Genomic DNA, 16,215 nt, shown 5'->3' with positions numbered 1-16,215 from the left:
CTCTCCAATATCTTACATTCCGGGAACAACAAAAGTCCAAGCATTGAACGGCTTGTTGCTTACAAGGAAGGTCATTCTTTATGAACTACGACATAATTTGTTAGAATCACAAGTTCGCATGAAGGCACATGCATACTTGCATCGCCGTGAGGTCACTTTTGAGATAGGCGACTACGTATTCTTACGGCTGCAACGTTACCGCCAAAAATCAGTGGCTTTCTGAAGATCGTTGAAATTGTCACCTAGATTTTTTAGACCTTTCAAATTTCTTGCCTAAATAGGAATGGTGGCGTACAAACTAGCCCTTCCAACAGAGGCACAAATACATGATGTTTTTCACGTCAGTTTGCTCAAGAAAAAAGAGGGACTAATCTCTAATACCACTATAGTTACCCTTCCTCGTGTCTCAACAAATGCATCCTTGTTACCAGAACCTGAGTTCATTTTGGACCATCGTGTTATTCAGAAGGAAAAATACCGTTTGAAAACGAAAATTTTGTTTCAATTAAAAGAAACTTTCCCAGAAGATGTTACAAACTTATCTAAAGTTCAGCCTTGAGGACAAGGCCCTCTTAAAGGGATGAATTGATATGATTCTTCAATGGCATGTCATGATTGAAGTTGCACACATTGAAGAGCAAAGATGGAGAATAGAGCTTAGATATTTCCGTTGAGTTTCTATTATTTCACTAGTTGAGTTTTTATTATCATGAGAGATATTGTAACATTGTAGCTTATTTAGGCTCATTTATTCTATTGAATGAGGCATTTATTCTATAGAATTAGGCATTGCAGAACAATAGAAACACGATCTTCCAAACCTCTGTTCTTCTTCTGATTCCTTTCCAAAAATTATGTTCTTATCAAAGAAGCATAGGGAATTATGCATGTAAAGGCAATCAAAAGGGACAAATCAGTACAAGGTATCCGACGCAGATTATACTGCCGTAATTAAGCATCTCCCAAACACGGGCAATGGAATTGAGCTTCAATTTGCTATTCAGTCTTCTTCTTTCTTTTTCCCAGTGCTGAACAGATAACAGATTAACCTTTATCAGGGACAAGCTCCAGCAGCAACTGAATTTAGCAGATTGTACACTCAATAATCCAGGCTAAAATATTAACTTGCACAACAAACGGAGGAATCATAATAGCATTTTCACTAGGCAAGAAAAAATGGCCAGTTCCAATAACATCCCATCCTCACACGGGAATTACAATCCAGAGAAGTTTTTGTCGACCAATAGTCAAATTGAAATAATGGTAGCTATGTAATGTACCAGTGGAACAAATATCACTATCCATGGGTAGTTTGACAATCCACACGTAAATTTTCTTTATTTTTTCACCATTTATACGTATAATAATCATTATTTTACCTCCTAAAAATGAGCTTCAATTTTGAATTCTTAAATCACAAAATTGTTCATATGATCAAATCGTTGTAAAATATTTTGGTTCCTGTATTTCACAATACAGTGGTTGTGGAAGCTGGAAGCTAAACGAGTAGCGCATAATAAATCCACTCTAAGCCTTTATCCTTGCGGATTCCCCCACAGCGTTCTCCATTCTTGTATACCAATCTCCTATTCGAGTTTGCTCCACCATATCTCTACCAGACCTCAGATAGCGGATGGGTCTCAACACCCCAAAAACAGCAAGGTCAGCTAAATTAGGCTTTGACCCCCCTGTGGCATAAAAGAACATCCCATAAATATCTGTCACATGGCAACTTTGAAAGGTTGTGCAAGGCTAAAATCAGAATCTCAAGCTGAGTCATTTGTCACAACCATGTAATAAAATTTTCTGCTTAAAATGGGTTTACGCATGGGTCATATATACGAACAATCATATATATATATAAAAAAAAACGTAAAGTATATAAAGAGAGATGCATACCAAGAAACTCTCGGCCATTCAGAGCATCCACCCATGTTTCCGCAGCTTCATACAGGGCAGCACGTTCATCAGTAATGTTATATTTCTTCTTCAATTTCTTTGACACAAAATACATTGCAGCAGCTCCAGCATACTTGACGGTGATTTTCTCTGTAAAGCTAAAATTACCTGCATTTACAGGAGAAGTTTACAAGGAAATCAAGATAATTGGATAAAATATATGCCATCTCACAGAATTTGGACAAAATAATTATAACAGTGTGGTCCTTAAAAGCATTATTCTATGAACATTAACAACTTGGAATAAGTAAACCTAGAACCTATATGAGATGAGTTCAGGATGAAGTAATCATGAAAGAAACGATAGCTGTGACTTGCAAACAAATGAAAGGGATGGCTATAAGAAGTTATTGTGTAAATGTGATCCCTGGATGAAACAATTATATACAATTATGAATTTCCTCATCTTAAAAGGTTCCTTGAAACAGCATACTCACACTATTACATGAGAAGAGAGATGGTATACAGAGAGTGAAACCAGAATAGCACAATTAAAGCTTGATGGAATCATAGACCATTCCTAGAACATTAAAGACAGGCCAATGGGATCAATTATCTGATGACCAGAAGCATAACAATGTAGAAATTCCCAATGAAACAGGGGTGTCAAGTCATTTTGTTTCTAATATCCTGACACAATATTCTATACCAGCAACATCAATGTTTCCCTCAAAATAAGATTGCTCTCAAGAACAAAAAAAGTTCTCTCACTTTGCTCTTACTGGGAAAATGTCCCGAGAAACAAGTTTGTCATTATCAATTGTTCTAGGACACAAATGAAGGCCAACTCTAACATTGTAAGGAATAGAAAATGAGGTGAAACTGCCCCAGAGCTTGGTCACCTTATCATTAACATGATGAATGTCAACTCAGAAAAATTTGGACACTATTAACCTAACCAAAAACCTTAAATTATACACTTCCTATGAAATACGGTGCATTTAGTACATGCAGGTGACAGGCTGTAACTCTTAACTGTCAAACTTTGCACGTCAGTCTTTTTGTAGATCAAATAACTTATATGATCATTGCTTTGCAATGTTTTATGGAAAATGTTGAGTTATCTTGTCCATCAATTTACATAGTGTCATATTCTCAAGCATATCATGTTTTTCACCATAATCATCAACGCAACAAAGTTAGAGTAATCTACAAACAATAGTTTTGCAAATGCACATGAATATAAATATGCACAAGAATAGGGACTAGGTATGTAGTTAAGTACTATGTTTCCCAAAAATTGTCAAATATTTTTCCAAGGCATCACAAGTATATGAAGAGAATGCTATAAGAAGAAACATGCCAGACTTTCCTAGTTTAATGATTGAGAAAAAACAGAATCATATACTAAGAGGTACATATTAATCATGGCACAGAGTCATAAATGGAAAAAAGCAGAAAGTGAACCAAAGAGATTGTTCCAATAAGAGTTAGCCATAGGAAAACTACAGTTTCATTCAGGTATTCTTATCCATGGATCATCTTACCATTGCTTGTGATATAGTCGAAGGATTCAAGAGCCTCAGAAGTATTGCGATAAATGTTTGGAGACAAGACATGTACCAAGTGATTGTCAACCCACCTAAATAAGCAAAAAATAGTATGTTAAATTTGAGCATTGGCATGCCAGAATCAACTAGAAGTTAATTAGTATTGTGCTTAAAAAGAAAGAAAAGAAACAAAAACATGACAAGTTGATAGCTGTTTTATGATCATCAACAAAAAAATGGCATAAAAATGTCAGACCAAATTATCTAAGCATCGCAAGTGCAAGAGTATGAGAGTGTTGATTTTCAGACATAGGCAATCATGCATGCATCAGATCACAAGCATGCATGTCGCCAAACACAATTCTACAAATGATACATAACTTCATCTATATGCATAAGCAAAATTTAAGGAAATAACTGAAATAGTTAGGCAGCTTTTTTAGAATTTTTCAGTGCTCTTTTTTTTTTTTTGTCAATCCAGCAAGTTTATTTGCACATTTAAAATCTTCGATTTAAGTCCAGAATGAGAAGTTTGTTAGGAAAAAAACCTGATTTAGCTAGTAAACGGTGGCATAGATGTCAAGGTGTACAGAGTTACAGTAGGTGAGATGCACCAGTTAAGTAGGACAACCATGAATTAGGGAGAATACGAAAAATATTGCTTTTCTATTTGAATTTAAAAACACATAAAATGACTGAAAGATTTTGAAAGGAAAAGGAACAAAAAGAAAGAAACAATGCGGACCTTTGACCCAATGAATTGATGCCATAATCAGTGAGAGAATCTCTCCCTAGTCTTAGGAATTCAATGCTTGCAATTGGCTTATGGTCTGCATATGGGATGAGAATGTTTGAGCTACACAATTTTCTAACACCTATTTTAAGATGTCACTGACTCAAGAGAGATTAATGAACTCATGGTTAAGTGAGAGAGTGTTGGTGGTTCAAACCAAACACAGAGAATTCAGTGAACAACCTACCCAACTGCAATCAAATTAACACATGGCTAAGTTTTCATCCAACAAGGCAGACATAACTAAATCATCAAGATTGAGCAAGTTCTCACTCCATAGCTTCTGCATGATTAGATTTCACAATAAGATACAATAATGAAGAACCATTCGAAAACTGATAGATTACCGATTATGAAACTTTGAAAGGGAGATCCAAGGCTGAAATGTAAATGTGTAGGTTTTGACTCAAGGACAGAGGAACTGATACAGGGCACCCATATAAATCTAAGAGATAAATTGGATTAAAAAAGAAATTTGAGAAAGATATATAGACTCACATTGAAAAAGAGAAGATTTCCTAAGCTGGGTTCATGAAAATCATGGAAAACTAATCTTCATTACTAATTGGTCAGAAAACCATACGCATATAGATCTTTTCTTTCGACCATGTACGCATTTACAAATTGGCTGCCATGAAACGACCACAATATCATTCCCCTAACAAATACATTTAATGTTAAAGTTTTCAATTGTTCAGATAGTTGATTGAAAAAAAAAACAAAAGAAATAGGATTCCAAGGGAATTTTAAGAGTTAAGGCACTACTCCCTGCATCATATATCCTTTTTTGTTTATTTTATACAGCATACAGTTTCTTATTTTTCACATCCATGGATAAGTAGGTTATCGCTCATGTAGCTACATGTACAGTTAAATTCCATGGATGATGACAAGAATAAGAAACTTTTTTTGACACTTTAGTATTACTAGACACTTAGATTATTAACTTTCCCATGGTAGATAGGTAGCCTAATTAAGTACAAAGCCAACCAAAACTCATATTAGCAATCCATTTCTTCCCATGTGACAAGAGCCTAAGTCCAAGCATTACCAATTCATTCAAAACTCTTAAGAATATCCATCTGAGCACATTGAGCTCCTTAAAAGCTAAGGTTCAAAACTACTTTTTACGTGCTATTCCAAGAACACCAATCCAAAACATAAAGAATTTTTATTTTTTTTCACCAAAAGAAAAGAAAAGGCTTACCGAGGTTAAGGCATTGTCAGGAAAATTAATTTGCACTCAATTTAAACATTCCCATTTTATATGATAATAATAAATAAAAATAATATTCCCTATTTATGACACCACTAATGCAACTGTCTCCATTGAAACCCCAGAAACCAAAATGAGCGAAAAAGAAAACTAAGCCACAGAGCAAAAGAGCGGCCATACCTCCGCCACTTTATCTCTTCATCATCATCCTTATCAGAAGCAGATTCTACAATTTCCTTACCATGTATCTTGTTTCTCAACTTATCAATGATGGCTGCTCACATTCAATTCAAAAAAATCAATAATTAACATTTACACCACCAAAATAGAATCTGTCAACACAATTCAAAACCCAAACAATATAACTAACAAAAACCCTTTTAAAATAAAATCACAATAAAAAAGAAACCTGAAGAGTCGACAAGCTGTTCTCCATCCACCGTCAATATAGGAACCTTCTTATAATCAGACCATTTGATCTCTTTCTTACTAATTGGATTCACTTCCACTACTTTGTATGGTATATCATAGTAATCCAAATAAGCTGAAAATTTACCCCAAAAAAATCAACAAATTTTAATATAACACTAAAAAAGCTCTAAATTCATAAAATTATTTCATAATTGCATACAAAGACGAGACCTTTAACTTTATTGCAAAAAGGACAGGCCTCGTACTGATATAGAACAACTTCCTTAGGCACGAGCTCGGCCCGTGGTGGCTCCTTGGCGAGGACGTCTTGAGAGAGAGATGCAGCGGCAGCGGCGGAGACTAAGGCCCCGGCGACACCGAGAGACGAGGAGAATGGGTTGAAGATCCGGCGACTGTGGGAACTGCCGGTATTGCTGGTGGTGCTGTAGAGTGCAACAAGGAGGAAACGGTGGTTGATGGTGGAGAGGGCACCGCCTTCGTGGAGGGTGGGGGTGAGGGTCCGAGAGAGGACGGAAGAGGCGAGAGTGGACGCTCTTCTCATGACCGTGAACAGAAAGCAGAGATCTGTGAAGAACAGAGGAGGTTTATGTGGGGTTTTTTATTTTTTGAGATTTTTGTTTTAAGAAATGTGGGTTTTCCCGTTTGTGGGGATGATGGCGTTACTGGCTGGTGACCCAGCTGTCTCATCATACCTTCTTTATTGTTCCATTTTTTACTTTTCAAGTTTTGACTCCAAAAATACAAAAAATGAAAGGAAAAAAAAAATATACATATATAAAATAGTGTTTTCTATTTTTTTCCATTTTGATCCCTTGATTTTCTCTTTATTTTGATTGGATCCTTTAAAGTTGCATTTATTTGAAATTACACTTGTTCCCTAAAAAGAGACTTGTTGAAAAAAATTAAATTAAAGTTCTAATTTTTAATTTTTAAGTTAACAGTTCTTGAATTTTATTTTAAAGTTTCATTTACTTCAACATCAAATGTAAATAATAAAAATTTAAAAAAACAAAACAAGGTTGGTTGTTTTAAGTTTATTAAGATATTTTTTATTCGAGTTTAATAAATTTATTATAAAGTTTAAATATGCAACATTTATTATTTAAAATAAAAAAAAAACTAAAATAAATTTTTTTTTTATTATTGGATGCTAACACATGTAAAAAAAAACATTTCTATATTATTATTAATAATGAATGAATATTTTTTAAACTCAATGAATAATAGATATAGCATAAATATTGTTAGATTCAACCCAAAAGCTGTCTATACATAACCTGAAATATATATATATATATATATTTAGAATATTTAATTTTTTTAATATAATATGATACATGCACATATTAATATTGACACACACACACACAGTGTGTATATTAGATACCCAGAATTTTATAAATAATTTATAAATTTATAAATTTTTAACCGACAAATAATAAATAAAGTATTGATAACAAGAGATATAATCCGTATCTACCATTATTATCCCTGTTCTAGAATGGATTCAATTTCAAGGGTTTAAATCGTGATTATGTACATCATAATTACAATTACAATTAGCATGTTGGAGCACATGTTTCTTGTGTTTTTACGCCGTCAATAGGATTAATTGGAATTGAAAATTAAGCTTGGAGATCAAACGAGAGTCAACTGTTTATGCTCTTGTTTTAATGTCTAGAAAATCTGTAGAATTAAGGAGCAAAATGACGATGTTTGCTTTGAATATTCAAAAACATGTTCTTCCCTCTTCCACGTGAAACAATGTCGTTTTTTTCCTCGATTTGAATTAGATTTTCTCATTGATTTGGTTTATCTTCAAGACAGTACGCCTATTTTAGTGTATTTTGCAGTAAAATAAACTGCAGAGTTGCTCCTCATATTACCAGTGTTCTTCACCTAATTTTTTCCTTTTAATTTAACTCTTAAATAAAAAAAATCAATTGAACTTCTATTTTATTTAATGGTATAAAAAAGTTTAAAAACAAAATTAATTTTTTCCAGAAATTTCATAATTAAAATTTAAAGTGAAATATACTACAATAAAAAAAAAAAAAAAGTCACAAAAGAGAGACACACGCTTGTAGGTTATCCCTATGACACAAGTATCAGCCGCGTGTGTACCGCAGGTCATCTTCATTCTTCAGTGCTTGCTTGCTGCCATTTTGCCTATCCGAAAACTCTGCGAAACACCAGTCTCCTTTTTCTATCTTCCACCAATGTCATCAGCGTCTAAATTCGTAAACTTTGGCACTTCGCTCTTCCTTCGTACAACTAATAATGGCCATCCCCACAAAACCATCTCCTTTAAACCCCTCCCTTCCCTCCAATTCCACCTCTACTGTTCTTCCTCCACTGCAGCCACAGCCACAGCCACAGCCACCACAGATGATGATATCATGGAAACCTTGAACTCCCTTCAACAAGAAAATAAACAAAAACAACATCCATGGCCTGAGTGGGTAACTTTTGTTGATAAATTGAAGACCAGGGGTTACTTCATGGAAACTTCAGAGGATGAAAATATTATTGCTTACACTGATATGAATCAGTTAAGGGATGGTTGTCTTAGCTTTGCTCGTGACAGATATGATGTTCTCAAGTAAGCTACCTTTTTTCTCCAGTTGGATTTGAAATTTGATTAGTGGTATGAAATGAAGGGAAGATTAAAAGATTGAGAATTTAGGTTCTCAGATATTTGAGAATCAAGAAATGTTTATTGAGTCTTGAATTTTTTTTTTTTTTACACTTATGCAGATCATTGTCTATACCTGATATTCAAACAGTTGTGGAGAGTGGATGTCCTAATATTCTTCGAAAAGTTGTAAATTCAGCTAAAAGAATGAGAGCTTACGTGCAAAAGGATGAAGGGGATGTATGTTTCTTTTGCTTCTCTTTTTATACTTTGTTCCTGAATTGTTTGTGATTGAAAAAATGCATTCTTTAGAAATTTTCAAGTGTCAGAAGGCCGTGTTTTGTATACTGTTAAAAACTCTTGCTTGCTTGCAGGCTTGTAGTGCTTGTATTCATCGGGGTTGTTGTGATAGAGCTTATGTGGTACTAAAGAGTAATGAAGCAGAGGGTCGTACCATAGACATAGTGCGGGTCTTAATGTTCCATGCACTGGATCCCCTTGTTATTTCAGAAGGAGAGAAATCTCCTGGTAGTGAGCTTATTGAAGCGTCTGCAAGGAAGCTGCTTTCTGAGTTGGTTGAATTGAGTGAGACACCCCATGATCCTGCACTACCAAAGCGTACTCCCAAAACCCCCGATAAGAAGGAGCGAGTTGTGAATTTCACGGGTGGCATACTGCGTGAAAATGTTGAAATGAAGAAAGGAGATTGGATATGTACCAAGTAAGTTACAATAGGAAAATAATTAAATTTAGCTCTTCAAGTTTTTTCCCATATAACTTGATAACTCTGCATATTCTTGAATAATGTAATCAGAGGAGAATCTTTCCTTCATGCAAAAGTGGTCAAAGTTTGGATGACCAATCCAACTTGATGCTCCTTAATAGCTTATGTAGATGCATGACCTCATTAGGAATTGAATTTTTTTGGTGTGCACATTAGAATTCCATTATCTTTTTTTTTCTTTTTCTTTTTTAATTTTCGTGGGATTTTTCATTAATACCACCAAAGAATTATGAAGACTGTTTTGGAATTCAGGTAAAGGTTCCTTTGTTCTCAGATCTTTTTTGTAACCCCAACCTTGACCAATTAGTTTGGTTTATAACAGTTTTTGGATGATATACTCATGTTGCGTCCATTTTGGATAGCACTGCAGTTAAAACATGTAGGCTACAGGGGTGGTGCATTCGTGCTCGAATGTGTGTGCTAGAGCTTTCTCCATTTGCACAAGGAAATACTTGCATGTGGATGGCAATATGTTTCTGAAGCCAGAACTTATTATATAAGTGTTGAAATGCGAAGTACATCACCAAAACATTAGTAATTTGAATCAGAAGTTATGACAAACTATTCTGTGTTTTCTTTTCTTGGTAAGGTGATTGGTGCTGGGAAAATAGACATGTAGGTTACAGGGGTGGTGCATTCATGCTCGAATGTGTGTGCTAGAGCTTTCTCCATTTGCACAAGGAAATACTTGCATGTGGATGGCAATATGTTTCTGAAGCCAGAACTTATTATATAAGTGTTGAAATGCGAAGTACATCACCAAAACATTAGTAATATGAATCAGAAGTTATGACAAACTATTCTGTGTTTTCTTTTCTTGGTAAGGTGATTGGTGCTGGGAAAATAGATGTTGCACTATATCAATGCCACATTTTCTCTTGCTTTTAATTGAGTGTTTATATGCATCTATAGACACCAGACATGGTGTGACAATCCACTTAAAAAAATTGCATTTTTTTATTGACATCCTTGATATGTTTTTGCAGATGCAACTTTATGAACTTCACTAAAAATAAAAGATGCCGAAAATGTGGTGAACAAAGTGCAAAGAAGGATGGTGATGACTCTATTGAAGTTAAGAAAGGAGATTGGATATGCTCCGAGTAAGCTACCTTTAATCTTATTTTCTTTACCGTGTGATAGATTGTTGCACTTCATCAATGCCACATTTTCTCTTGCTTTTAATTGTGTTTATATGCATCTACAGACACCAGACATGGTGTGACAATCCACTTAAAAAAATTGCATATTTTTATTGACATCCTTGATATGTTTTTGCAGATGCAACTTTATGAACTTCGCTAAAAATAAAAGATGCCGAAAATGTGGTGAACAAAGTTCAAAGAAGGATGGTGTTGACTCTTTTGAAGTTAAGAAAGGAGATTGGATATGCTCCGAGTAAGCTACCTTTAATCTTATTTTCTTTACCTTGTGATAGATTGTTGCACTTTATCAATGTCACATTTTCTCTTGCTTTTAATTGAGTGTTTATATGCATCTACAAACACCAGACATGGTGTGACAATCCATTTAAAAAAATTGCATATTTTTATTGACATCGTTGATATGTTTTTGCAGATGCAACTTTATGAACTTCGCTAAAAATAAAAGGTGCCGAAAATGTGGTGAACAAAGTGCAAAGAAGGATGGTGATGACTCTATTGAAGTTAAGAAAGGAGATTGGATATGCTCCGAGTAAGCTACCTTTAATCTTATTTTCTTTACCTTGTGATAGATTGTTGCACTTTATCAATGCCACATTTTCTCTTGCTTTTAATTGAGTGTTTATATGCATCTACAGACACCAGACATGGTGTAACAATCCACTTAAAAAAATTGCATATTTTTATTGACATCCTTGATATGTTTTTGCAGATGCAACTTTACGAACTTCTCTAAAAATACAAGATGCCGAAAATGTGGTGAACAAAGTGCAAAGAAGGATGGTGATGACTCTATTGAAGTTAAGAAAGGAGATTGGATATGCTCCGAGTAAGCTACCTTTAATCTTATTTTCTTTACCTTGTGATAGATCTTTTTCAGTTTTTCTTCTTTTTTTTGCGTTCTTGATAGTATCAGAGGAAATGAACAAATGTTTGAACCATGATTGATTTTACTATCATAGCCATTAAATGATCTGTGCTGTTCTTTGTTGGTCCAGTTTCATTATGCCTTTGGAGTTCCTTTACCATATTTAGGAACCCATTTATTCATCTAGAAGTTTTTTTGGTACGATTTTTGTCTCCATTAAAGCCGTTTTCGGTTTAAAGAATTCCAAGGGGCATTTGGTTTTCTTATAAATCTTCATGCGACTTTAATGATCTTTTGATTTTTTATGACTTTTCTGTTCTTTTTAATCATTTCGAGTAAAAAAATTGATTTGTTAATTCAGGAACCTATAATGTTGTTCAATATGGATGTGTAAATCTCACAGTATCATGAGATCTAGGGGCCTCCTCTTAGTTCAACAATCTCAATGGCTATCCCATGTTTGAGTTGTAAAGATGGAAGACTAAGAAGAGGCATGGTGTGGACCAAATGAAGCAATTTGTAAACCTACTTGTCAGGTTATAGAAACTAGAGGGAGGTATTTGTAATTATATTACACTGCAGGGAGGTCAATGGTAAACCAAATTTAAGGAAAAAAATTGCTAGGAGGCCAATGAAGTTACCCTCTAGTTATTACATGTTTAGCATTTCTTACCTGTTGGCTGCATTTATGCGAATAACCCTCTCCGTTTATATCCGATCCCCCAAGGAATTCCAATTGATGCTTTTATTTTGAATTGTAGCGTAATAATATATAAACTCCATTTTATGTAGTGGAGTCAATGTTACTATTGTCACAGATGATGGTCTAACATACTCTTCTCTACAGTGTTGTAAACCTATTGCGTCTCTTATCACATCCCTTGTCTAATTCAATCCATTAACTGGTATGTTCCACTTTGTTGCAGGTGTGAATTCTTGAATTTTTCTAGAAATATAAAATGCCTAAAGTGCAAAGCAGATGGCCCAGAGAGGGTCGCCGTAGATAATGTGGAAATGAAGAGGGGGGATTGGAATTGTACCAAGTATGTTAGCCTTGTTCTTTGTCCTACTGATAAGTGCAATGTACATATATACAATTGACATTGTGATTCTAGCATACGAGGAGAAATTATTGTGTTCTTCACCCTAATGAGATTGTTTTAATACTTTTGAAAGCATGAAAGCCTGGTACTTTTAAAGAGGTGGTTGTGAATGTTGTGGCAGGGCAGTTCTTTCTACCTTTTATCTTAAACACAAGATGTGCCTGTCTTTTATATTGGTAGCATATTACTGCCCCAGTGAAATCGTTTTTGTCTCCCTGTTGTGAGGCTTCTTGATTTATGACATACCAGCATAATCTCATAGATAGTTTTGTCATTAATAATGCTAACTAAGTATTTTTTTTTTTTTGAGTGGATGGTTAAAGAAAATTTATCTTATGAAAGAATGCACAAATACATTTAAAAACAATTTAATAAATGGTATATTCTCCCTACAAACCACTACCATTTAAATCCCTTGTCTACAGTAAGTGTTATGTAAATAAAAAAAAATGCATGGAAAAATAAAAGAAAAACCTTTGAAAGATGTGTTCCAGCTTTAATATCATCTTTGTTTGTCTATCTTGAAAGTTATCAACTTTTCCTGGGATTTTAATTTGTTACTTTTTTTTTCCATTTTATTGATTGTACTTCTGAAAATTCTTCTGTTCATGTCACTTGGTTTCTGTTTGCAGGTGTGGGTTCATGAATTTTGCTAGCAATAAGACATGCTTGCGTTGTCTAGATCCACGCCCTGAAAGAGACACTGGAGAGTGGAACTGCCCATCGTGAGTCCTGCTCTTTCATGACTGAGTTTGTTTTCCAGGATAAGATCTAACTCTCTGGTTTCTGTTTCTGCAGGTGTGACTTCTTAAATTTCACTAAGAATAAAGTCTGCTTAAAGTGCAATTGTGACCGCCCCAAAAGAATGGGTGGAGAGTGGCACTGCCCATCGTGAGTCTTCCCCGCTCTCATCATTGGGTGTCTTTCTGGAAAAGATCTTTTGAACTATTTTGCTTTCTGTTTCTGCAGGTGTGACTTCATGAATTTCAGTAGGAATGCAGTCTGCCTAAAGTGCGATTGTAAGCGTCCCAGAGAAGCGATGACCGAGTATGAAGAACAGATTTGGAAGAGCCCTTATTAAGTTATTAGTAGATAGAGTCATTGCATGGTACAATAATTACTCGATCCTAACATTCAGGGTGTCATGTTTGCAAAATTCAGTGTCTTTTGGAAGAGGAAGCAGCAGCAAGAGGAAGGATTTGGCAGTTGCCGGCTACTTAAGATTGTATAACTTGGGAGGTTTTTATCATGTTAGCGTATTTAATGCATTTCATTTTGGTACCTTGGGTCCTTTTTCTTTTTCTCCCCTTCATAGAACATTCTGATTTAACTTCACCTTTTGAGAATCATCTTCAAGTGTAGCTCAGTGTATCAAAGTTGGAGTTTACTTGGAAGGTTTGCATGATGTTGAGTTTAATTCTGATTGTTTGGAACTGATAAAGCAGATTAACCATGGCGGTCCTGTGGGATGGGGTATATTGGCTGCAGCGTGGCATCTTCCAATTCAGGCAGAGAAAACGCCTTTAAAATCATCTAGGAATGGAATTTAATCTCGATTGATGTTCAAGCTGACTCGAGAATAGATATCATTTGCTAAATTGTGAGATATTATATCTCAAAATCTAAATCCTAATTTCTTTTTAAAAATAGTTCAGAATCTTTACAATGCAACTTGAAATCCATACAATGAAATGTAGCAGTTTTGAGTTATTTTATTTTAGTGAAGCTAATTGGTGCCTTTATACAGTAATTAGCTGGTAGTAATAATAATAAGAAGAAGAAGAGGAGGAGGAAGAAGAAGAGGAAGAAAATATTGCAGCAATGAAAGGTAAGAAGAAGAGGAAGAAAATATTGCAGCAATGAAAGGTCTCTTCGCTTTTCATGGACTCTTTTCCTTCATTCATTTTTACTGTTAAGCTCAGAATAATGTGAAGAAAATATGGGTGTATTCAGTGAAAAAAATAAAAAAAATAAAAAAAGAAGCTATTTTTCTTCTTTTTTATAGTTTTTTTTTCCAATGAAAAATTATAAAAAAAAACATGTTAATTTCTTCAAAATCAAGACAAGATTTTTCATTTTCAAAAATAAGAAATACATCAAGATTACAACTAATTTTCATACAAAAATCAAAACCATAATTTATACAAATCACTTAATATTTTATATTTATGATAATTTAATTGTAGAATATTAATTTTATTTCATTCAAATTAAAAATTATCATGGAATAGTTATATTATCAACTCAAAAAATATTTATATTAGATTTAAATAAAATATAAATTTATGACACTAACTAGATATGAAAATATCTAGTTATGCCTTGACCCTTCACAGCATACTTTTTATTTTATTTTATTTTATTTTTTCATCATGTGACTTCACCGTTTGTTTAATCATCAGTATTAAAGGAGAATTTTCTCTCCTCTCAAACAATTTATAGTTTTACGTATGTCTTCTGTCTTATATCCTTAATTTGAAATGAGATATTTAACTCATATTTTTTTTACTTATATTTAAAATAATTTTTCAATTATAATAATAATTTCTCAATAATAATAACCATATATAAAAAGATTCACTCAAAAGAATTCATTTGACGTGAATATTATATAGGATAAATTGAATTTCTTGAATTTAACTTGATGCAATATTTAAATCCAATCATCTTGAAATCAAGTATTTTATAGACTAGGAATTGTTTTTATGCCACCATCTTCAACCTTATATTTTCTATCCAAAGTTTTTCATAATACTCTCACATTAGTAATAAAACCATAGCTTTTAGACTCGGCTCAGTCTAAGGCTAGGATTCCGGGTTTTGACCGGGTCGCCCGGGTCAATTTATTTATTTTTAAATCGAAATGACATCGTTTTAATAAAAAAAAACAAAAGTCAACAGGTTATAACTGTTTTTAACCGTGTCTTGCCGGGTCATACCGGGTTTTTCCTTTAAATCGAAACGACATCATTTTAGTATAAAAAAAACAAAAGTCAACAGGTTGTAACTGTTTTTGACCGGTCTTGCCGGTCATACCGGGTTTTTCCTTTCTTTGTTTTTTCTTCAATCCGGTCCGGTTTCAGCCCCAGGTCGGCCGGGTTTTAAAACTATGGATGAAACTATACATATTTCAATTTTGCACTTAAAATCGATATGCTTTTATACATTGCTATTTTTAATAACAATAAAAAATACTTTAATTACTTTTAGTTTAATACGTGCAAAAAAATATATTAATTCAATGAAAAATATATATTGCATGCAACTAAGCAATTAATATGGGATATTAGCTTGAGATTGTTGTTCAAATTAATTGTTTGGTGTAATACAATATTTGCATAATAACAAAATCACTACTCTCACCTGTGTAATTTTTGTTTTAGAAGAGTTGCGAATTTAAAGTATTATTGCAATTATTATCAATATTGCATGTCTGTTTAAAATGTAATTGCGGTTGCTTTTTAAGTGCTTTTAACTTGAAAATGCATTAAAATAATATTTTTTTATTTTTAAAAAATTATTTTTGATATTAACGCATTAAAATGATATGAAAACACCAAAAAATATTAATTTAAAATTAAAAAAAATAAAATAAAAATTAAATTTTTTCAAATAGTCACGACTGTGATTCTTCATTGCATATGTAAAAATGATTGTGTTTTTTTTAGGCAAACCTTTTAAATTAATATTGTTTATAGCTCTTAAATTTTTATTTTAAAAAAGAAAAATCATGTTTTGTTATATTAAATGAAATAAATTATACAATTTAACG

The 16,215-nt window shown here is 33.5% G+C and overlaps 2 protein-coding genes across 15 annotated transcripts; one reads left to right on the top strand and one right to left on the bottom strand.

The window, feature by feature from the left end:
• Window positions 1-1,142: 1,142 nt before the first annotated feature.
• On the bottom strand, window positions 1,143-6,581 carry LOC7493490 (uncharacterized). Its single transcript, XM_002317834.4, has 6 exons — window positions 6,101-6,581; window positions 5,868-6,002; window positions 5,639-5,732; window positions 3,447-3,541; window positions 1,900-2,067; window positions 1,143-1,688 (listed from the first exon to the last, which is right to left on the bottom strand). Exons 1-6 carry the CDS (start codon window positions 6,429-6,431, stop codon window positions 1,528-1,530), a joined length of 984 nt encoding a protein of 327 aa, XP_002317870.1. The 5' UTR covers window positions 6,432-6,581; the 3' UTR covers window positions 1,143-1,527.
• A 1,391-nt stretch (window positions 6,582-7,972) lies between these two features.
• LOC7493489 (uncharacterized) lies at window positions 7,973-13,837 on the top strand. Of its 14 annotated transcripts, none has more exons than XM_052446151.1 (11): window positions 7,973-8,492; window positions 8,648-8,765; window positions 8,900-9,246; window positions 10,296-10,412; window positions 10,591-10,707; window positions 10,888-10,920; window positions 11,218-11,301; window positions 12,267-12,383; window positions 13,076-13,168; window positions 13,242-13,334; window positions 13,413-13,837. In XM_052446151.1, the coding sequence occupies exons 1-11, from the start codon at window positions 7,987-7,989 to the stop codon at window positions 13,522-13,524; spliced, it is 1,737 nt and encodes a 578-aa protein (XP_052302111.1). In that variant the 5' UTR covers window positions 7,973-7,986; the 3' UTR covers window positions 13,525-13,837. The 14 variants fall into 14 exon arrangements, with proteins under 14 accessions (XP_052302111.1, XP_024437709.2, XP_052302108.1 ...); XM_024581941.2 differs by having other exon boundaries at window positions 10,888-11,004; window positions 11,185-11,301; XM_052446148.1 differs by lacking the exon at window positions 10,296-10,412 and having other exon boundaries at window positions 10,888-11,004; window positions 11,185-11,301.
• The last annotated feature ends 2,378 nt before the right edge of the window (window positions 13,838-16,215 follow it).

This window comes from Populus trichocarpa, chromosome 12, assembly GCF_000002775.5.
Source record: "Populus trichocarpa isolate Nisqually-1 chromosome 12, P.trichocarpa_v4.1, whole genome shotgun sequence".
NCBI classification, from domain to species: domain Eukaryota; kingdom Viridiplantae; phylum Streptophyta; class Magnoliopsida; order Malpighiales; family Salicaceae; genus Populus; species Populus trichocarpa.
The sequence above is the reverse complement of the archived record's forward strand: the minus strand, read 5'-3'. Positions and strand labels throughout refer to the sequence as shown.

Excerpts from the sequence above, each read along its gene's own strand:
- LOC7493490 (XM_002317834.4), bottom strand. The coding sequence starts at position 6,431 with ATGAGAAGAGCGTCCACTCTCGCCTCTTCCGTCCTCTCTCGGACCCTC. Across the intron at positions 3,542-5,638 it reads GAAGAGATAAAGTGGCGGAG|GTGGGTTGACAATCACTTGG; the intron begins GTATGGCCGCTC and ends TTGCTTATTTAG. Across the intron at positions 2,068-3,446 it reads CGACTATATCACAAGCAATG|GTAATTTTAGCTTTACAGAG; the intron begins GTAAGATGATCC and ends CTGTAAATGCAG.
- LOC7493489 (XM_024581941.2), top strand. The coding sequence starts at position 7,987 with ATGACACAAGTATCAGCCGCGTGTGTACCGCAGGTCATCTTCATTCTT. Across the intron at positions 11,302-12,266 it reads GGAGATTGGATATGCTCCGA|GTGTGAATTCTTGAATTTTT; the intron begins GTAAGCTACCTT and ends ACTTTGTTGCAG. Across the intron at positions 12,384-13,075 it reads GGGGATTGGAATTGTACCAA|GTGTGGGTTCATGAATTTTG; the intron begins GTATGTTAGCCT and ends TTCTGTTTGCAG.